This window comes from Neopelma chrysocephalum, unplaced genomic scaffold (assembly GCF_003984885.1).
Source record: "Neopelma chrysocephalum unplaced genomic scaffold, ASM398488v2 Primary Assembly neopelma1_100, whole genome shotgun sequence".
Lineage (NCBI taxonomy): Eukaryota > Metazoa > Chordata > Aves > Passeriformes > Pipridae > Neopelma > Neopelma chrysocephalum.
Genome location: NW_020897763.1, coordinates 4,211,407 through 4,232,016, shown reverse-complemented (window position 1 = coordinate 4,232,016; position 20,610 = coordinate 4,211,407). Strand labels below are relative to the sequence as shown.

General features: G+C 59.3%; 3 protein-coding genes across 6 annotated transcripts; all 3 read right to left on the bottom strand.

Annotated features, from left to right (window-relative positions):
* Positions 1–1,758: 1,758 nt before the first annotated feature.
* LOC113973329 (lymphoid-restricted membrane protein-like) lies at positions 1,759–9,161 on the bottom strand. Of its 2 annotated transcripts, XM_027695292.1 has the most exons (15): positions 8,644–9,161; positions 7,793–7,970; positions 6,870–6,916; positions 6,444–6,520; positions 6,238–6,301; positions 5,865–5,940; positions 5,611–5,638; positions 4,836–4,976; positions 4,593–4,724; positions 4,154–4,301; positions 3,617–3,669; positions 2,972–3,022; positions 2,773–2,855; positions 2,562–2,675; positions 1,759–2,230 (listed from the first exon to the last, which is right to left on the bottom strand). In XM_027695292.1, exons 2-15 carry the CDS (start codon positions 7,912–7,914, stop codon positions 2,071–2,073), a joined length of 1,296 nt encoding a protein of 431 aa, XP_027551093.1. In that variant the 5' UTR covers positions 7,915–7,970; positions 8,644–9,161; the 3' UTR covers positions 1,759–2,070. The 2 variants fall into 2 exon arrangements, with proteins under 2 accessions (XP_027551093.1, XP_027551094.1); XM_027695293.1 differs by lacking the exons at positions 7,793–7,970; positions 8,644–9,161 and adding an exon at positions 7,029–7,099.
* Positions 9,162–12,615: 3,454 nt separating this feature from the next.
* On the bottom strand, positions 12,616–17,538 carry FANCE (FA complementation group E). Of its 3 annotated transcripts, none has more exons than XM_027695087.1 (11): positions 17,069–17,538; positions 16,704–16,951; positions 15,665–16,424; positions 15,304–15,363; positions 15,073–15,216; positions 14,868–14,991; positions 14,312–14,387; positions 14,116–14,182; positions 13,895–14,020; positions 13,654–13,753; positions 12,616–13,480 (listed from the first exon to the last, which is right to left on the bottom strand). In XM_027695087.1, the coding sequence occupies exons 2-10, from the start codon at positions 16,925–16,927 to the stop codon at positions 13,655–13,657; spliced, it is 1,680 nt and encodes a 559-aa protein (XP_027550888.1). In that variant the 5' UTR covers positions 16,928–16,951; positions 17,069–17,538; the 3' UTR covers positions 12,616–13,480; position 13,654. The 3 variants fall into 3 exon arrangements, with proteins under 3 accessions (XP_027550888.1, XP_027550889.1, XP_027550887.1); XM_027695088.1 differs by having other exon boundaries at positions 15,665–15,709; positions 15,791–16,424; positions 16,704–17,536; XM_027695086.1 differs by having other exon boundaries at positions 16,704–17,537.
* Positions 17,539–17,562: 24 nt separating this feature from the next.
* On the bottom strand, positions 17,563–20,345 carry LOC113973239 (probable E3 ubiquitin-protein ligase makorin-2). The gene is made up of 7 exons (XM_027695094.1): positions 19,655–20,345; positions 19,262–19,545; positions 18,940–19,031; positions 18,626–18,846; positions 18,271–18,381; positions 18,054–18,183; positions 17,563–17,975 (listed from the first exon to the last, which is right to left on the bottom strand). The coding sequence occupies exons 1-7, from the start codon at positions 19,879–19,881 to the stop codon at positions 17,820–17,822; spliced, it is 1,221 nt and encodes a 406-aa protein (XP_027550895.1). The 5' UTR covers positions 19,882–20,345; the 3' UTR covers positions 17,563–17,819.
* Between the last annotated feature and the right edge of the window lie 265 nt (positions 20,346–20,610).

The following is a 20,610-nucleotide window of genomic DNA, read 5'->3' as shown; positions in this document are numbered from 1 at the left end:
TCTTCCTCCTGCTTCTCCCTCACCACAAACCACAGTCATCCCCGCGAGGATGCCATGGAGCATCCCTCCATAGATCTCAGCAAAGTTCTTCCCACCCTATCCTACTCAGCACTGGGAGCACTGGTGGTTCTGGGAACGGAGTGGAGGAGGATGAGCAGAGGCTGCTGTCTTCTCCCATTGTCCCGGGAGCAGCAGAACTCAGGGGCTGGAGGGGAAGAGCAGTGACCATTAGCCAGGGGAACACCCCTGTCCCCGAGAGAGGCTGCGGGGAGGGGGCAGGCGGAGACAAAGCGCTTCCCTGACACGGAGCATCCCCGTTCGACATCCCGGGGTCACGCAGGACACGGGGTCGGGGGGGCTGAGCCCCTCGGTTTTCGCACCCGCCTTGCGCAGCGATGCTCCGAGCAGGGCGGGCGGAGGGGACCGGCGGCAGGATGCTGGAACCACCGTGCCCGCAGCCGAGCGGGGGGACATAGGGCTGGGGGGCAGCAGAGCTCTGACCCCCCACCGCCAAGGGATGTTCTGCCCATCTCCACCCCCCACTCACCTCCACAGCCCCTCGGAGGGGGAAACTGAGGCGCGGACCGGGGCGTGGGGAGGGACCGGAGCTGCGTGCAGCCAGGCGAGGGCGAGCAGGAAACGAGCTCCGGCTTCGCAAGCAGCTGCCGGCCAGCCCGGCCCTGCCCTCCCCTCCTCTGCCCTCCCCTTCTCAGCCTTCCCCTCCCCTCGCCTGCCCGACCCTCCCCCGGGCCCCCGCTTTGTGCCGCTGCTCGGTACCGCGGGAGATTCGGAGCGGCGGGACGGGCGGCACAGCACAACTCCGCCAGGGTTTTTTGAATTTTGGGGTGAGAAACCAGACTTTTCGCAAAGCAGACCAAAAGATTCGGGTGACGAAGCCAAACCGCTTCACGTCCCGCCCCCGCCGCTGTGCTGCTCCCCCCGCAGCCATAAACTGGCCAGGAGGGAGCTGGAGGCATGGGGGAACCCGGGACCGGGGGGTCTAGCCCAGTGCAAGCTCCAGATCCCGACCAGTGTCCCAGACCACCGCAACTCACGTGGAAACTTTTGGGATGATGTTTCCACCTGGGTTCATCCGGGTGGGAATGCTCCCAGGGGGGTGGAGCCGCCGAAGATCACTTCTAGCGGGTGCTTTTTAGGGTTTTTGGTGTCCTCATGGTGCTGCTGGACACCTGCCCTGTGCTGGGGTGGCCGTCATGGCAAAGGAGCTCACGGCCTGTGACTCACGGGGACAAACCTGCCACGAGGCTGGGGCGGTGACTCAGGGACACGGGGTGTGGGTTACGGAGGCCACCGTGAGTCACCCGTGGCACTGCCCAAGCAGAGTGACCCCTCCATCCCTGCCTCCTGCGGCCCCCTCGGGCCTCTTCCTGGGGCTCCTGGTGCAGAACCCCCTGCCATGGCCCCGCACAGCTTGGCTGGGCTGTTTTGGGCACACAAAGTTGCTGGGTGCAGGCACAGTGAAGTCCACCTGAGTTTCAGGGCCACTCGGACATGGAAATGGGGCATCTGAGTCAAACCAGGCCATTTTCCTATGCAGTGGAGTGGTTGGAAATAGCTCCCTCTGTTTATGAGCATTTTGTGGTGCCATGGGAAAGGCTGAACAGGGACTTGCTCCTTCCAGCCCCAGCATTATCCCCCAGTCAGCAGCAAATGAGCATTAGATCTGAATCACAGCAGGGACCGAGGGCGTGCGGTGGCAGAGGGCACGTGGCCAGCACCATGGGACACATCTCTACTGAAATGCCATGGCTGTGGGCAGCCCAGTCTGTCCCCAGCAGAGGGGACGTGTGGGGATGCACCTGCACCCCTCAGTGTGCCGAGAACAGGCAAACTCACGGCGTCAGTGAGGACTGCTGCAGCTCCCTGAACCCTTCACGCTTATGTGGTGCTGCCAACCATACCTTAGATCCTACCACAGGGTGTTCCACCTGCTCCAGCATTACAATTCCCCCATTTTTCCTCTAACTTTATTATTCTAGAGTTTTGGTGATTTATGGCATGGGGAAGGAGCAGTGACACCTCCCAGCTGCCTTCCCCTCCCTGGTCCAGCTAGGCCTTGGGCGATGCTGCAGACTGCAGCCGCTGCAGCTCTAGGACACGGATGAGGAGGAGGAAGGCGATGCTCAGGAGAAGCAGCCAGAAGAAAACCCAGTAGTGCTGCGGGAGGAAGAGCCACGGCCGCCACAGCTCCACTGCGGATCCCTTGGACCTGGGAAGAAGGCAATGGGGGACACTCGTCATCCATGGGAGAGAGCAAATCCCACCTCCACCCCAGCTGGGGATGGGGAGGGCGTTTAACATAGCCCCAGACCTCAGTGGCCCTTCCACAAACCAAAATGCAACAAGCCCGGGGAGGGCATGGGTGACCCGCAATGCACGGGCAAAACTGAGGCACAGCAAGGTCTGGCTGAGGCAGCCAGACAACATTCTGGCCTTCCACCACTAAATCCCCCAGCCTGCTTCCCAAGTGCTGACCACCTGGGGACCACAGAGAGTCCAGCAGCTGTAGGGGAATGCTGGGCACACACAGTGCTGCTCACGTCAGCCCAAGCTGCTCCGGCTCCTCATCCCCTGCCCTTGAGCCTCTGCCATCTGCCTCAGCCACCAGCTCCCCCGTCGTGGCGCTGCCCCGGCCCTGTGGCTCCAGCTCACTCCTGGGGAGGGAGAGGACAGGGTCTGTGCCATCCCACGTGGGCCAACAGCAGCCAGTACCATGACTGCCCTGCCACCCAGTGCCCTGCCACCAGTTACCTCTGGGTGCTGGGCCAGCGCTGGGCCCCCTCTGGCTCCGTCTCACCTGCCAGGGCTGCTCGGCTGTCGGGGCTGGCACCTGGCTGGGCACCAAAAGTGGGAGCATCAGTGGGGACTCAGACCCCCAGTAGTGCTGAGCCTGGGGACACATGCCCAGCAGCGGGGCACAGCTCTGTGTGTCCCCCCTGCACATCCTTACCAAGAGCTGCTTGGGGATGACAGCGATGCTGACTCTGCGGCGGGCAGACCCCTGCAACAGAGGGGCTGGGGGTGAACACCACATTGGCTGCTTCTCATCACCTCCTTCCCTATCACCTCCCCAGCAAAGGCAAGGGACACCGAGGAGAAGGGACACTGCCAGCTCTCACTGGTCCTGGCACTAAGAGGGGAAACCGGAAAGCCAGGGAGATGAGGGAAGGTCAAAGCCAAGGGGTTTGCGCCTGTCATTACTGCTACAAGCTGTGCTGGTGGGGCTGCCTAACCCCCTTCCCGAGCACTCCCCTACCTCTTGAGCTGGAGGGGAATCAGTGCCGAATTCGAGCTGGTGCTAGAGAACAGCCAAGCCTGTGGTTCTCGAGCTATGACCCTGCAATGCAGAGGGATTTGCCTGAGATCTCCTGGACAAGCAGCCACGGGAAACCCTGTCTGTCTCCCCCCAGCGCTTTGAGGCTGCCCCTACATTTTGCCTTATCCCCAGCACTTCTAGCACATCTTCCCTGCAGCAAGCAGCAAGCCAGAGTGGCATTGCCTGGGGACTAGGGGGTGCATGGGGACAGCCAGGCAAGGGAGGACAGCAGGGCATTGGGAGGCAGTGGCTCCAAGATGGCTGAACTGGACCAGTTACCTGCTGGAAAGTTCGCTTCAGGGGGTGAGGCCTCAGCCGTGGCTCCACATCATCTGGGAGCAAAGAGAAACCACCTTACATCGTCCCCCAGCACTAAGATGGGGCTGATGTGCAGGCGGTCGCAAACCTCCCTCCCATCAAAAGCTGTCCTGGACATTTGCTTTGTGCGTGGCAGGGGTGCCCTGGGCAGGGGGACCTGGTCATGTGCACAGCAATGGCACATGTGGGGCTTGGTGTCCAGAGACAGAGAGTTCTTTGTGTGCACGGGCCCCCCTGCCCCGCATTCCCAGCTGGGCTATGGGGGGGTGGCTCTCCAGCCACCAGCAGCTGCTCCCACGCTGCGTCTGCTGTTACAGTGGCCCCTTGCATCTGTCATCAGGTCCCTGCTGTTCCCCCACCACTGGTCCCCAGCTCACACAACCCATTGGCTCTGTGGTGCAGGGTCACACTGACCCCCCCGGAGGGGTGTGGGACCAAATCCTGCAGGGTTGCTCTTTGCAAACCCCGTGTGGGCCCCCGTGGCAGAGCCCACCTCACCCTGGGTCTCTGCCAGCTGCCGGTTGCGGGAGTTTTGCTGGATCAGGCGCTTCATCTCCTCCAGCTCCGCGTGCTCCCGCATGTGGTGCCGCTTCAGGTTCTCCACGTGCTGGACCATCACCTCTGCTGCTCGGCTCATCCGGGCCTCCTGCAGCCAGGCAGGATGGCGGGTTAGGGCCCCCATCTCCTGGTCCCTAAGGAGCCAGGTCTCTGCCAGTCCCTCCCTGTGCATCCCATAGTGCCTCCGCTCAGGGAGATACATCCCCTTCCTGCTCCCAAGGACAGGCAGATCCCTTGCAGCCTGGTACCTGTGAACATGAGGTCAAGGCCAGCACCACGAGGAGGAGGGACAAACCCCAGTAAGCCCAGGGACGGGTCCCCAAGCCCAGCTATAGCACCCTCCATCGCTCCTAGCCCTGGCACAGGGTTGTGCACAGACCTGGTGTACAGCCCCCAGCTTCTCCGCAGCGCTGGTTGCCCGCTCGACAGCTGCCGACAGCACAGCCAGGTTGTGCTGCAGCTGCTCCAGCATCTCCTTGCAGCCCACACTGGCACAGGATGGACCCAGCCTCTGCGGGGGGAGAGAATGGAGCTGCTGGAGCTGGGACTTTGAGATGTCCAAACCCCTCCCAGGCTGGATGTCCCCAGCACATGCCAGCCCCCTGCCCTGGTGCCCACCTACCTCCAGGGCAGCCCGGCACTGCCCCAGCTCCTCCTGGATGTTTTCCTCTGCTGCATCCCGTGCCCGTTTCTCCACCTGAACCCGTTGCTGCAGGGTGAACATGTCACAGCGAAAAGCCAGCGCGAGGTGGGCAAAGGCTGCCTGCGAAATGGGGGGAGAGATGGGACATGGGGCAGAAAGGAAGCCACCAGGACAATGTGCTGCTGTCCTCGAGGCACAGACAGACCTCACAGTGTGCCACCAAACGGGGCAGTGCTAAAGACATTTAGCACTTCCCTTTCCCCAGCACCAGTTATGTTGCTCATGCTGGGGACAGTCCCTGGAGGTGCCAGCCCGAGGAGACACGTCTCCCAGGCAGCCGATAACGCGTGGAAATCCCGAGCCCTCCTGGCAAGAGCACGCGCCGGGCAGACGCCAGCCCTCGCTGCGGGTCCTGGCTGATGGTGGAGCCTGACTCAGCCCTGGCACTCGCAGGGAAATTATTTTTATTAGCGTGGCTCCCGCCAGCTCCCCGGCTAAGGGCACTCTTCAACAGCTGCAGAGCACTTTGTAGGATTGCTGGGTGCTCAGAGGACAGACTCATCTTGCCATGGAAATGCAGCTGCCTCCAAATGCCAAAAGCATTGCTGGGAAAGGGTTTATAAGGTGTCTGCCAGTGGACTGCGGTGCCTGAAGGGTGTCCAGGAGCAGCACAGCCAAGGGACTGTGAGCCAGCAAGGTGTCCATCCCCATGTCCCCCTTCCCTAGCCCCCCTCCAGCCCCTGGCAGCCCTCACCTCCAGATCCTGCTCTGTCAAAGCCACCCTGCAGAAAAAGAAGTGCTGTCAGGGACAGAGGCATCGTGGGGGCTGCATGCTGAAAATGCCCTTGTTCTGCCCCCAGGGGTGCCAGCCACCATCAGAAGTGGGAAGCCAAGTGCCCATTGCCTGGACAACAACTCTTATGCAATGATAAAGGAGGAAAGTCCAATCTCTGGACCATGTGGTGCCCTGGTAGCCCCTGGAGAGATGCAGGTGCTCACTGGTCTTACCTGTGCAAGCCTAGTCTGTCCAGCACCGAGAGCTCGCCGGGGAAACTCAGCACTGGCTCCTCCAGGGTTTCTGCACCTGCAGGGAGGCAGGGACACCACAGTAGACCAGACATGAAGACTTTTCCTCGGCCTTCCCTCCTCCCTCTGCCTTTCTGTCCTGGCAGGGAGCAGGTGCCCCTGGTGTGGAACCATCCCAGTCCTTCCTCTAGCATCAGGGGGGCTTCAGGTCCCCCCAGGCCAGCCTCCCCTTCCCCATGTACCCACCAAGTGAGATGACCCCCATCAGATCATGTTGTTCCCAGACTCATCCACAGCTACTTCAAACCTTCCCCTAAAGGGACTCAGCTGGGATGTGGGATGGGGATTCACCCACCTTCTTCAGTCCTGTCACTGTCCCCGGTGTGAGCAGCCTGCTCCTGCCTGTCCCTGCCTGGCACCTGGGAGGCACAAGGGTGCTGTCGGAACAAACCTCTCCCTGGTGCTGCATGGCATCCCAAAAAGACCAGCACCAAGGGGCTGAGCCCAAGGAACTGGGGAGGGAAGGGCCCCCCCAACCTGTTAACCTCCCCTCCCTCTCACCTCATTGTCGTGCTCCACACTCTGCTGGCTCCCAGCCAAAACCCTGTCTGGGTGCCTCTGGGGACTGCTCATCCTGCCTGGGGACAGAAAGGGTGGTGGGAGCTGGGCAGCAGGGTCCTGAAAACACCACTGGCATTTTGGCAGCCTGCAGGCTCACAGGGGACATGAGCTGGCAGGTGCCCTGCAAATATCCCTGTGAGATTAAGGGAGCTGCTGCTAGGCTGGGCCAGGGCAGGGGGAGGAAGGCAAGCTGCAGAGGGTGGGTTACAGCTGGTGAGGCAGATCTAGGGGACAGGGTTGGGGTCTCAGGGCTGGAAGGGGTTGCAGGCAAGTGCTGCCAGGCCAGGGGACACCCTCCTGCTGCTCAGGAAGGGAGGGTGCAAACCCCACCATTTTGCCCCCATCCCCACCCTGGGCTGCCCTTACCTTCATCTGGAGACGTGGGGAGCCCGGACAGCTCTGCCTGCTGCTCCCTGTGGAAAGAAGCCTGGATGAACCCTAAAGAAACTCAGAAAGCATCGGCAACATCCCACCCCTCACCCTCCCCCCGCTGCCACGGCACCCTTCGGTGTTGCTGCTCCGGACCTGGGTCCTTTCCGAGCATCCTCCACAGCCTGCTCCGTCCCCATCCCCGCTCTCCCTGGCACGGGTGCAGCAACCCCCTCCACTCCTGCTGCTGCTGCAGAGCCGCCACCGAGGAGCCTGCCCAAGCCGTTTCCAGCCAGCAATGAGTCACCGGCCCGCGGCCGTGCTTTTCCTCAGCACTGTCTTTTTTTTCTCGCCCTGGCTGCCGAGCAGACCTCACTGCGAGCTGGCCTCTTCCAGCACCACAACGAACCCAGCTGCCCACAGAGCCCAAGCACCATCTCACATCACCCCCCGGGGATGGCAGGTCTGGGTGCATGCTTTTGCCCCCCTAAAAGTGCACTGGGATGGCCTCATCACTCCAAAACCCTGCCTTGGGTGCAGGAAAGTCTGGCAGCTCTGTAGCATCCCTGCTCAGTGGGGCCAGGGATGCTGGAGCCCGCCGAGGGTGGCAGGTTACCAGTGCATGGAGATACAGGGGCTGATGTGCAAAGAGCCCTCTGTGGCACCATGCTGGATCCCAGCACACAACTTGGAAAGGGTTTGAACCCCCAAACTTTGCCCCTAGCTCTGGAAAGGGCTACAGCAGGGCTTCTCCCTCGCCTCCTGGCAAGCCTGGGGGTCGTGCACTGAGAAGCAGTGGCTGCAGGAGAAGGGGCTGCCGTGCCAAAATGATGCTCAGGGTCCCTTGCCTGGCACTGCCATCCCCATCCCATCCTTGCCAGCACCCCAAGAGCCACAGGGTGAACCTTTTGTGCACATACCTCCGGGGTGAGGGGCCGGGTCGGCAGCTCGTTCTCTGCCGCTGCCGCCGCCGGCGCCCCTGGGTCAGTCCCTGCGCCTCCTCTTCCCCCTCTCCCAACGAGGTCCCTGTGAGTGGCTTCATTTGTGGAGCACAGAGGCTCCAGGACCAGCACACCTATCATGAGAGACACGCAGTAGCTGTGCACAGATGGAGAACGCCTCTAAACGTTATATTTTTAAAGCATTTTCTCACCCAGCAGGAGCTCCGAGCTCCTCTGCTTAGCATGGGGGCATGTGGGAAAAGAGGTGGGGAGGCCCACTGTGATTCAGGAGGAGGCTGGTGGGATTCAGGTGGGCATGGTGCAAGGCAAACGAGGAATTTAATACAAGTCCCATTTGTGGGCAGCGCCGAGGGTGGATTTTTGCCTGGGGCTTGTGATGTGGGTCATCTCTGTGGGGGGAGGTAACTTTGCACCCACCAACCAGTGTGAGCACCCAGTGCAGAGTGAGAGCGACCCACTGTCCCCCAGGCTGCAGACAGAGCAATCCCCAAGCATCTTCTTGCAACACTGGCTCCCAGAGAGACTAATATGAAAGATTTCCGAGTCCAAGGGAGCTTGGACAACTCATTTAAGCTGTTTTACAACATTTAAAGAATTAGAGAAAGATGCAGAAAGCCCACAGAGTCCCTCTCCCGGTCCAGGGTAAAGTCACTGTGCAGAAGGGACTGTCCCACAGGACACATCTCCTCAGAGGCTGTTCCCACAAACATGCAGATATGGGGCAAAAGGAGAAGTTTTCTGGCCGGGACAAGAAATACAGCAGAAGTCTAAGGGGACAGAGAGCAGGGACTGCTTGAAGCCCCCCATACCTGTGCAAAGCCTTGGCCAAGCTCAGTCTAGGTCACCCCAGCATCGAGCAGGGCCATCAGAGCCTGATGAAGGTGTAAAAGCAAGCAGCACTTGCATCTATCGAAGCCAGCCCATTTCATGCCCATACACTGGGAATTGTCATTGACACCTTCACCCCCCCAGGGACTCAGGAGCCCCCAGCCACTGGGCATCAGCCAAACTCATCCCACCAGCCAGCATCAGAGTCCTCTGGAGGGCTGGTCCCTGCTGCAAAGCGCTTGCTCCACCACAGCCATGGCAGACCCTGCTGTTTCACTACAGCTCTGACAGCCTCACAGACACTCACTCCTATCTTTGTTTTACGGATGGCAATACAGAGGCACACGGCTGGTTTGGCAGAAGTAACCCCCTGGAGAACCAAACCCAGCGCTTTCCCTCAGCTTGGCGACTTCACCAAACGCTCCCCGGGTCATTACCTGCCTGAACTTGTCTCAAGCAGCCGAAGGCAGATGCTGGGGCCACCCAGCTCAGACCCAGCACTCAGTCAGAGCCAGGAGGGGCTCAGGGGACGTGGCGTGGCCGGCAGATGGTGGGTCGGGGGGTGCTGGAGCCCCACACGGTGCAAGCTGCCAGCAGCAGAGCCTCCCCGCAGGGGAGAGCAACTGCATCTGCAGCAGAGGGAGCTGCCAGGGACAAGCCAGATGAGAGAAGGCCTTTAAAGGAGATGCACAAGAGCAGCCGGGAGCTCCCTGTGCCGCTGGGCGGGTGGAGGGGGCTGCAGGTGGTCAGGTGACCTCTGCTTTCGGTGAAAGGCACCAGGTTCCTGCACCCACCCTTAGGAGGGGACAGAGCTGGGAAAGACCACGACTGCTCCCTCTGTGCCAGGTGTCTGTAGAGCAGAGCAGTCCTGAGCAGGAGGCTCAGGGCAGGGTGGTGGCACTCAGGACCTCCACAGAGACGGGGGATCCCCCCATGCTGTCATGGGGGACTCAGCACCAGGCTAGACCAGGACGGCTGATTAGGAACCCCTGTATTAGGTGATGCAGGGAAGCCATTCTGCCCAGGCCCCCCATTCCTCCTGCTCCTCTCAGCAGTCCTACTTTCTCACCAGCCATCACCCCACTGCCCCTTCCCCTGCCCAATCACTTTACTCAAATCCATCACATCCTCTAAAGCAGCTTTCTTCCCCTAATGAGCTTACCCAGAGTCAGATTCGATGCTCAGCACTGCCAGGCTAAGCAGGCAGCTGCTGTTGCCCCCCCCCTTTGTGCCCAAGGTACCCTGATGTACCCCAAGGAACAGTGCAGCCCCTGAGAGGGCAAACAGCATCTCCCAGCCCTGAGGCAGACCCGGCCCAGCCTCTGCCCTGCCTGCCAGAGCAAGAGGCCAGGGTGTGGCCCCAGGGCCAGAGGTTACAAAACAAGGGGGGTGGAGGACAGACACCTTTGCACAGAGCCCTGGCTTCCTCCCCGGGAGCAGCAGCCTGGCACCAAGCAGCAGGTGAGGCTCTGTGGCCTCTGCTCCCGTGTCCTGGCAGGTCCACAGCTCCAGCAAGGTGCTCCATGAGGGACACAGACCTATGGACACCACCACACCAGCTCCCCTATTCCCTCCCACGCTCTGGGGAGGGTTAATTAGAGGCAGTGCCCCTCTTTGCAAAACCATCCCATTCAAACAGCCTCTAAAGCATTTACTAAAAGCACCCATGGATTTTTTTTCTATTCTTATTTTTAGCCTTAGAGCATCTAAATCGTGATTGCAACCCAGGTTATCACAGAGCCTCAAACAAGAAAAAGCAGCCCAGCTCCCCTCACACAGACCTGTCCAGTGGGAATGAACAAGACCCTGCTGGGAGTTCTGCAGCCCAGGGAGGTGAGCACGTGGCTGTGGGATCTGGCTTTGCCCCCCGTTCTCCTTCCAGCGAGGTCCCTCCGGCAGCGCAGCAGCTACTGCAGCATCTCCCAGGGCTCTGCTGCAGCTGAGCTGAACCTGCAGCTCAGATCACAGAGACTCTGGTCATCTGGATTATCCACTTCTTGGAAGAAAGCTGCTCAGACCGACACTGGCTGCTCCTGCTGATGTGGCAAGCATGATTTATTAGGTCTGTGCAGGGGCCCAACAGTAAAACAACAGCCCAGCCCCACCACAAAGTCACCTCTCTGGGGCCCTGGCTCCTCAGCAGCCACCAGACTACCCAAGGGAGAACATGGTTCTCTTCTTATGATGTTGGCAAAAGGATGAGAAGGAGAAATGTTCTTTTTATTCAGTTTTAAATTCCAAATTAAAAAAAAAATAAAATTGCTGAGCCTTCCCCAGAGCACTTCAGCCTCACATCTGGGTGTCACGGCCCCCAAGCTTCCATGCAAAGCTGCATCAAAGGCCAAAAAGGGAATTCCCCACTGAACTATGAAGGAAGTAAATCTCTACAGAAGAGGAAGCAGATAAGGAACCACTGTCAAATATAACAAGTAGACTGGCTGAAAATTATACACCTATATTTATATACCTTCTACATCCAGCCTAGGAAAGGTCTTGGACAAAGCTTCAGACCATTCTCTTCACCAATACTGCTATTAAATCAAGACAAGGGCAAAGCCAGTCCTGGTGCTCCCTCCACCCTTGGATAAGGTTCTGCTAAATTATAAAACCTGACAGATATGATAGATGTTTTATGCTGCATGCACCTCTTTGTACTGTTCAAGCTGGATTTTAAAGTTCTTGAGGGTCAAGAGGAGTCAAAAGTAAGGTTTTCTGTGTGGGTGCTACCAACTGCCACATAAACAAGCAGTCTATCACCAGCATGTTTAGTGTCTCTGGGGTTTGCTCCAAATTCTCCTTACACAATTGTTATCTGCACGTACACCCTAGAGGAATCCACAGCACATGATAAGCTGCAGCCAAGAGCAAAACCAGGGCTAAGAAGGCTCTGTCCACAAGCCAGAGTAATGCTTCCCAGCAGAACAGGAATCCCCCTTGCAGTTTGCAGAGCTGATCCCTTCCTGACTACCATTTCTTGCAAAACCCACGTAAGCTGGCCCAAAGCACAGCTCCCAGTGTGTCCCCACAAGCTGGAGGCACAAGCTGCAATGCAGCAGCAGCAGCCAGGAACTGTCACAATGAGCCCACTGCCTAAAGATAACAGTGAGGAGTTACAAAAGCAGACACCCCTTGGGGAGCAGCCGTGTGCTGTGGCCAGAAAATTTCCAACCCTTTGTCACTGTCCAGAGACACCGAGGCTTCCCCACGGAGCTCCAGGTACACACGGCATGTGCGTGCTCAGCAATGACACCGTGAAGCTGATTGCCATGAATTTCAGAGATCAGATTGTCCTCGGTCATCTGCACATGACCGACAGCCACGGCCAGATGGAGCAGTGGGGACAATGACACTGAGGTCACTTGGTAGAAGCTCTGCAGGGAAACTGCAAAGACCAGAGCCTGCTACCTAATAAAGCCAGAACAGCAGTCTCAGACCTTGATGATCATGGCACAATTTCTATTTATGTCGTATTTTGGGCAGCCCTACAATAGCTTCACTTTACTGAGCCACTAACTCAGCGGAATGCAAACACAGCAAGAATTCAGCTCCCTGGAGGTTTCTGTCCTCCAGCTAATGCAGACTTTGAAGCCTCATCAGTCCATTGTCACCTAAAATAGCTTAAGAGATTCTTATATAAAGAAATCTGTGCTCTCAGCCTTAAGAGCATCACCTAATGCTTCAGAGTTTCCTTCCTCTGGCGGGATCTAAATGAGCAAACTTAAAGCAGTCACATGTCACACCTACATGTTTTAGTTCCCTTTCTCCCTTTGTAGATGTAAATGTTTATGGATTTTTAAATAGCTCCAGAAGTATGCAACACTTCTAACTTTCATTAAAACCCTAGCAGTACCTGAGTCCATCCACTCTCTCCCATCCTTTTCTTCCCACCTCCCAGACCAGGAGGTGCCTAAATGAGGTTTCCAGCAGGTATTTTCAAGGATACAGGATAGAACTTTGGGCACAATCACACTATAGAAGCACTTTTTATTAGAGTATCATTAAACACCCTGCAACGGGAAGTGTCATCATCCCCGGAAATGTGTCACACACAGCAGGGTCCCTAGCAAACAGGAAAAAAATGTGGATTTAAAGCAGAAAATTCAAGTTTCCCAGCTCTTCAGTTAAATCCCACTCTCCTGAACCCAGAAATCTGTAAATCCCAGCCGATCAGACACACAGCGCAGCAGACACTGCTCCGAACCCAGCCCAGCCCTCGGAGAGGAACGCTGACGTGTGCAGGGCTTCTGCCTTGGGATGTGACAACGTAAAATCAGGATACTGAATTAAGTCCAGAATTATTAGCTTCACAGAGCCTCAAATCAATATCCGTCCTGGTTCAGCGATGTGTTTTGGACATTAATAATAACTCAGGATCTGCGAACTCAGCCCCCACAGCCCCACCCGGCCGGCACCCTTGGAGGGGCGGGGCGGGGCCGCCATGTTGAGTGCGGCGGGGCGGGGCCGCCATGTTGAGTGCGGCGGGGCGGGGCCGCCATGTTGAGTGCGGCGGGGCCGGGCCGCCATGTTGAGTGCGGCGGGGCGAAGGGAGAGCACATACAGAAACGCCTGGAAACACGTTAATTGTTCAAACAAGAGCCCTCTGGGGATGTGGGAGGCTGGGATGGCGCCGCCCAGTGATAGTCCCCTCACATCAGATGCTGCCGTGAGGCTTTGGGTGCTCTGTGGGGCACAGACCCCACCTGTGGGGTCCCACCTCACTGGGGGGAACCCTGTGAAGGGGGGGCTGCAGCTGCCACTGTGCAATGAGCGTCCTCTATGCAAGGAACCTGTCACCTCGCAGTTCCCTTTGGTGGTCACCTGAGAAATGAAGAACACAAATCAAGAACAGGGAAGCCCACCGCCATCCACACCACGGCACGGTGCCAGCACGGCTCCATTACGGCATCTGTGGCGCCTGCTGGTTTCCCACCGCTGGGGCAGCCCAGAGTGCAGAGCCTGTCATCCCCCATGACAGAGACCCCTGCACCCACCTCATCTGGCCCCTTCCAGCACAGCCTGCAGTGATTTCTTCAGAGTTGCATTGCTCTGATCCAGGGCGGCAGCCAGACTGCTCCGGTGAGTTGGGGTGACCTGGGATCAAGAGAGCATGAGCTTGGAGCGCTGCCCTGCCAGGAGCCCACCTGAGACCCCTGGACCAGGTCCCAGGCCAGCTGCAGCCCTGGCTGCAGGCTCACCAGCCCATCTGCAGGACCTGAGCCTGGTCTCGCTCACCTGGCTCTGGTACATGGTAAGCAGGGCCGTCACCAGCTTGGCATAGTCAAGTGATGTGGCAAAGGCTGAGGCCCGCCGGCACAGAGTCAGGACCAGGAGATCCAAGAGCTCCGGGGGCAGCACCTCCTGGAAGAAACCCAGGACAGGGTAGGAGAACTGGTCCTTGCTCCAGCACTGCCAGAGTCAGCAAGGAAACCTGGGGGACAAGGGGCCTCTCTCACCTGCCGCCCCAGCACGGCCTGCACTACCGGCAGGAGCTTCTCTGACAAAGGCATCTCCAAGACTTGGCTAAAAGTACAGTGAAGAGGAGACACGCTGCTTCACGGCCTCACTGGTGCTCCCGAGTGGCTGGAGCCAGCTGACCCATCCAGGCAGGCACGAGGCCAAAGCAGCACTGCTGACCCTGTAATCCCTCACCTTAGCACCAGCTGCACACAGTGTGGCTCCAGGCACTCCTCCACAAGCTCACACACCAGCTTGGTCTGCTCAGCACCTGCAAGGGCAAGTCAGATGGGGAGAGCCTCCAAAGGCTGCCAAATCCACAGGGATGTGCCCAGCTCTTCCTAGCAGCCCTTCACACAGGCGTATGTGTCAGTCAGGACATGCAAAAACCACATAGTGCCCCGTTCTATTGTTCAGGATAATCCTGCTTCCTTTGCCCACCTGCACTCAGGGTTTAAATAGCACCAGTCCCTAGGAAAAGGGGTTCATGCATGAGGAGAGGCATTCAGCCAGCAGTTGGGAAAACTGATGCTGGAAGCTAGCTTGGCCTCCCCTCCCTCTCCATCTCAGGCATCTGTAAACCCATCTCCCATTCTAACACAAGTGTTTGCTCGCCCAGGTAAAACCAGCCCTATGCCTCCATGGATCCTAACACATGTTCCACGTGACAAATGCCTCCCAGAAGACAGCACTTTGCAGTTGGGGCCCTTCTCCAGCTCCCACAGCCATGTCTCCCACAAGCCCACCGCACCTTCCCCTGGCTCCTGCAGGATCGCAGCCACCAGCACGTGGCAGAAGGGCTGGGAATACTTGGAGCAAAATGAAGCGAGGGCAGCCATGAGGTGTCGGGAAGGCGGCTGGGTAAGGGACAGGACCTAGGGACAGAAAAGGCAGGAGGTGGGGATGGTGGAGAGGGGAAACAGGGAGCAGGAAACCTCTGCTGCCCTTGCACGTACTCGCCTGAGGAAGAGCTGCTCTGCCAGGATGGCCGCACTGGTGTAGCTGAGGTCAGGGGTGAGAGCCAGCAGCCACCTGCAGAAACGCCCCAGGGAGGGCTCTGGGCACACAGACAGCTGGAGGAAGGAGCACAGTCCTTCAAGCTGGGGATGGCAGAGGGGATGGGACATTAGGGATGGCAGCAGGCCCTCCGCAATACTGGCGGCTGCAGCAGGGATGCTGAGACTCACCTGGCTGGGGGAGCAGTTGTTCAGGATGCACAGCTCAGGCGGGATGCTCAGCTCAGAGTGCTGGAGGGAAAACAGTCCTAAGTAATGCACCAAATAAATCAACACACAATATATGGCTCTAAGGATTTTCCCTTCCTCCCACGTTAGCCAGCGCTGTGCCCACAGGCTGCCCCTCACACAGCAACCCCTGCGAGGTGCAGGCACGTGTCGGTATCCCAGCCCAGAGGAGGTGGCAGTAGGGCTTTCTATCCTTGTACAGTCAGTCCCATGAAACCCACCTCCTTTCTCACCCCTTTTGAGGCCCTGGCACGAGCCCATTTAGATCATTTGCTCCAGCAGACAGACAGAAGCAACCACTTACACTGGACTCCTGCAGCAGCAGCATTTTCAGCTTCTGTCCATGCACCTGAGGAAATGAGATGAAGGAAGGGGAATCAGGCTGTAAAGGCTCACTGTCTGGAAGGGGAGAGCAAACCCTACCCAGTACCTGGAGAAAGGACTGGGCCTCTGCTGCCAGCTCTGTTTTGGGACTCTTCCTGAGCTCCCCAACTGCGTCCTGCTGGGAGCTGTCTGGAGCAGCCCCCTCTGTGCTCTCAGCACGTGTATCCACTGAAGGCTCCTCAGGCACCTCCTCTTCTATCCCTGTCACATCCCCACATTCCTGGGGTCCCAGAGGGTCAAATGCCACCTCCTCCAGCAGCAACCTCTTCCTCTCTCTGTCACTGATCAACTCCACTCCCTCCTCTGACACTTTCTTGCGCTTTCCACGTTGAGGCACAGAGTCAGCCAGATCTCCAGGGGCACCAGGCTGCTTACTAAAGCACCAGTTCCATTTCCTTTGCCCCTCGGGTTTGTTCTGGGCAATTTTCTGGCACAGGCACCTAAGCTGCTGCTGGCACGTAGAAGAGAGTGGAGTGGGAGATGGGAAGTGCTCTTCTCTTCTTGGTCCCTGCTGGAGCAGATCCCCCAGCATCCGCATCCAGGGATCCACATGGGAATCCTGTTCCATGGCCCGGAGCAGCTGGCCAAGGCAGCCCCCTGGCACTGCATCCTGCATCACGAGGAGCAGGGAGAAGAAGTTTCTCTGGCACATGATGGGCAGCAGCAGCAGCCGTGGCTTGCTGGGTAAGGGGAGAAAAGGAAAGGCAACTTGTCACAGCAAACCTCGCCCTGACTCCAAGCTGCCCTGTGGGTCTCACTATGGAGCAAGAGGAGGTAGCAACTAATGCCTTCACCAGCTTTTGCAGACACAAGCTGGGAGACCAGCTGGCCACTGCTACGATCCCAGCTTCAGGCACGGCCCGCTGCCCTGGGGTAAGTGGACACGCGGTCCCAAATTAGGCACCGGACACACCAAACCTCCCACAAAACACCAAGGTTTAGAAACGCATCTGACTCACACAGCCAGGACCCCCTGTGGCTCCTCCAGCACGGGCTCCTCGGCGCACAGGGCTGCGGTGAGGGCCTGCCAGGGGAACGCCCGTCCCGGTCCCTCGCGGGGCTGGTCCCGCTGCAGCATCCGGAGGGCGGCGAGAGCCCCGGCGGGGCCGGAGCCCAGCGCGTGGAGCAGGAGGCGGCAGGGCCGGGCACAGCTCTGCAGCCAGGGCGGGCAGCGGGGCTCCATCGCTGCTGGGGGCTGCACAGCCGCCTGCGAGACACGGGGAGAGCCGGGCACGGGTCACACGGGGAGAGGCGCGGGGGTACCAGGACCCAGCCAGCCGTGCTCGGAGCCGACCCCGGCGCCAGTTTCGGGGACTGCCCTTACCTGCCCTTCCCGCCCGAGGATGCGGGAGCGTCACTGGGGTCGCACCGGGAACGCCTCGGAGCCCTCCGACACCCCTTCCCCGGCAGCTCCCCCATCCCCAGCTCAGTCCCCGCTGCCCTCCCGGGGGAGCTCCCCCCGCCCCCCGTGCACTGCCCCGGTCACTGCCGTGCCCCGGGCACAGCCGGGGCAGCCCCCGACACTCCTGGGTGGCCCCGCCGGGCTCTCCCCGCTGTCCCGGGCCCGAACGCGCCGCTTCCGGCCCCACCCGGGAAACGCTGATGAACGGCGCGCAAACGAGTCATTATGCAAATGTCCCTAATCCCAAAAACCGCCCCGTCCCGGGGGTGGAGCCATCCAGCCCCCGGACAGAGACACCCGGCACCGGGATGTTACGTACGCGTTTTATTTCGTAATTCCCGAATTTGGCTAAAACTAGTATAAAACAGTGCACGCCCCGGCCCGTGGGCCTTAAATCCCCACGTTAAACCCCCAGCCCAGCCCCGCGCCCGGCACCCGCGGGTCTCCCATTGAGGGGGCGAGGGCAAGAGCAGGGGGACTGTGCCCCACCGCCCTGAGTCACTCCCGGCGTCCCGATAAATGGCAGCCAGACCGCTTCCCCATCCCACCCCATCCCTGCCACACCGCCTATCCCCAGAGCCACTCCAAAACAATGGTGGAAGTCAAAAGCAGATGATTCCCCCTTCCAGAGATGCCACCAGCATCACCTGGGCCCAGTGTCACCCCCAAGGGCTCAGTCAGAGTTGCTGAAGTCAATGAGAAGCATCTCGTGGCCATAACTTGAGTAGTGAAATTCCGTCTCCAGCACAGTCAGGGTGAGAGCCCAGTCGAGCATGCAGAGCTCCTCATCCTCCTCGCCAGAGCTCTCCGAGGAAGAAGGGTTGAACTCCTGCAGCACAGGAGGATGAGCCCCGGTCTCCCATTGCACTGCACCCAGCCCAGCCTGAGGACTTGCCACCCCACTTACAGTGGGCATCCTCAGCCGCTGCTGTCTGTGCCGTGGCAGCCGGCTGGTGGGCAGCTCGTGCAGGTAGATGCAGTCGGACCTGAACGGGCAGTGGCCATGGTTCCGAACAAAGAATTTACACCTGATTTTCCTGTGGGATTCCAAGCACAGTTGTGAGTGTGGCTCCTGGGGCAGCACAGAGCCCACAGCCCTGCCACCCACAGTTCCATGCGCTCACCCCGTCCGCGCCTTGAAGGTTCTGATGAGCTTCTCCTTCTCACCCACATCCGAGATCCAGTATTTGTGGGGAATATAGTAACTGGAAGTGATCCGGCACTCTGGGCAGGCCCTGGGTGAAGGCAATGGGTGCAGATGGGTGTCCCAAAAAGGGAGCAAGGGAGTACAGGCTCAGCACCCATGCAGGGTGGTCCTGCTGCCATGGCCTCATCCAGTATCCCCATCCCTACTCCCAACGACGTGTTCTCAAAGAAAAGTCGTGCCAATGCAAAGTCACATCACCAGACCTAAGGAAGGATTTCAGGGTGCAGAAGGGGTGATGGTGACCACTCCCCATTGTCCCCATCCCCACTCACTTTATGACCGTGCTCTGGAAGTCCCGGCTGCGACGCCACTTGCGGATGCATCCCAGGCAGTACGCGTGGCTGCAGTTCGGGAGGATCCCAAAGAGCCGCTCTTCCGCCAGCGGCTTCTCGTACACCCTGTCCATGCAGATGCCACACACCACGGCCTCACTCTGGGCTCTCAGTGCCTCGGTGGGGACTGGGGCTGCCGCAGCACCCAGATCCATAGAGACCTGCACGCAGAGAAGCAAAGCATGGCAACGCCCCAGCTCCATCAATGCCCTGGCCTTGGGGAGTGCCCGGCCACAGGACACCCCCAAACCCACCTCTGCAGGGTCAGTCCCCGTCACCATCTCCACCACTGTCTCTCTGGGGTCAGAGGAGTCTGCATCCAGTGCCAGCCCTTGTAGCTGGGAGCCTGCAGGAGGAGAGCTCTTAGAGGGGAAAAGCACATCCCACCCCACCATCAGAGAGCCAGGCAGGCTGCTTAGAGCATGCAGCCTCAGCAGTGACGGGCCCCTGGAGAGCTCTCCACAGCCCCAGCTTGGCCAAGGTTTTGGTCATGGGCAGAAACATGCTCAGGCTGCTCCACTGTGACCACTCCAGTCTCCTCAGCCCCACTGGTCCTCTGGGCAGCCTAACACCTACCTGAGGCACGCTGAGCATGTGCGGGGACAAATTCTCCACTGATGTTACCAGGTGCTGCGACGTTCTTCTTGTCTTTCTCTTCCACCTCAACCTCCATGTTTGGGGACTTGAAGGCCACATGTGTCGTGCTGGGGGCAGGGTAGTCTGAGGTGCGCTGGGGTCCCACCCAGCCCTGGGCCGTGGCCATGGGCACAGTGCCAGGCTCCGGGCCCCAGCGGCAGGGGGGCATGGAGGGATCCAGGCCATGGCGGGACGGCACCAGCTCCTCCTGGATGTGCTGGTAGCTGGAGGAGCCCAGAGACAAACAGACAGAGAGTCCCATCAGCCCAGCATGACTCCTCTTGGCTCCCAGCCCATCCCTGGGGCATCAGACTCCTGCTCGCTGCCCCTTACCTGCACTGCTCTCCGTAGCTGCAAGACCCACTCTGGAAGTACCTGCAGATCTGAGCTGAGTTTCTGTCATGTAAGAAGCGGCAGCTCTGGCCCCATCGACAGGATCCACGGGCAAAATTCCTGTTGGCCAGAGGAGCCGCATGGTTGGGGTCAGACCCCACTCCAACCTTGCTCCACCAGCCACCCTGACACCCCTCCGGGTCCCAGCTTTGTCTGGGTGGGGCCATAACGTGCAGGAGCCCCTCGTGGTGTCTGGGCTCAGGAGCCCCTGCCAAGGGCAGAGCCCAGGGGGAGCCAATGCTCTCCCAGCCCCATCCAGCCTCCTCTCCTGGTTAATTGCAAAGCAAAATAAGCCCAGGACTGGGCTGGCCTGGGGCTCTCCCAGGGCAGACCAGGGGTCCTGAGGGCTGGGGCAGCCCCTGGCTCCCTGTGCAGCCATGGAAAGCGGCAAGGAGTCCGTGGTTTGTGGCTGACAGGAAGGAGGTGCCTGGCTGGAGTGTTTCTGGGGTCCCCCGCTGCGGAGGCGGGGCAGCTGCTCGGGGAAATGGGTGGATCGAGACCATCCCAATCCGCTCTCTGTCCCCACAGGGAGGGACTCGTGGCCCCATCTCAAGCCTATCTCCCCCCAAAGCTGCTCCCAGCCCTCCCGACCCCAAGCCTTTTACCTGCACAGGGGTCTCAGGCAGCCCCCCCTGGCCGTTAACGTCCCAGACACCACCATCGAGCCCGGCTCCATCTGTTCCCCGGCGGCCGAGAGGGGAACTTCCCCGGTTACTTCCCAGGATTCTTTAGCCCTCAGGTGTGTCGTGAGTCCTGATGGGATTAATTCTCCCCTGGGGGCCGTGCTGCGATTTGGGCGGAAGACAAGCCCGGACAAGCCCGGGCTGATAGCACTCGGCTTTGGGAGCTTTGTTTACGTTGAGTCAAGGACTTTCCAGCTCCTCTTGCTCCTGAAG

Excerpts from the sequence above, each read along its gene's own strand:
- LOC113973329 (XM_027695292.1), bottom strand. The coding sequence starts at position 7,914 with ATGAAGCCACTCACAGGGACCTCGTTGGGAGAGGGGGAAGAGGAGGCG. Across the intron at positions 4,302-4,592 it reads AGCTGGGGGCTGTACACCAG|GAGGCCCGGATGAGCCGAGC; the intron begins GTCTGTGCACAA and ends GCCTGGCTGCAG. Across the intron at positions 2,231-2,561 it reads CCGGAGCAGCTTGGGCTGAC|GTCCAAGGGATCCGCAGTGG; the intron begins GTGAGCAGCACT and ends CCTTCTTCCCAG.
- LOC113973239 (XM_027695094.1), bottom strand. The coding sequence starts at position 19,881 with ATGGCCCCACCCAGACAAAGCTGGGACCCGGAGGGGTGTCAGGGTGGC. Across the intron at positions 19,546-19,654 it reads AGCTACGGAGAGCAGTGCAG|CTACCAGCACATCCAGGAGG; the intron begins GTAAGGGGCAGC and ends GGGCTCCTCCAG. Across the intron at positions 18,382-18,625 it reads TTCCAGAGCACGGTCATAAA|GGCCTGCCCAGAGTGCCGGA; the intron begins GTGAGTGGGGAT and ends GCCTTCACCCAG.
- FANCE (XM_027695087.1), bottom strand. The coding sequence starts at position 16,927 with ATGGAGCCCCGCTGCCCGCCCTGGCTGCAGAGCTGTGCCCGGCCCTGC. Across the intron at positions 15,217-15,303 it reads ACAACTGCTCCCCCAGCCAG|CTTGAAGGACTGTGCTCCTT; the intron begins GTGAGTCTCAGC and ends TGCCATCCCCAG. Across the intron at positions 14,021-14,115 it reads AGGCCGTGCTGGGGCGGCAG|GAGGTGCTGCCCCCGGAGCT; the intron begins GTGAGAGAGGCC and ends GGTTTCTTCCAG.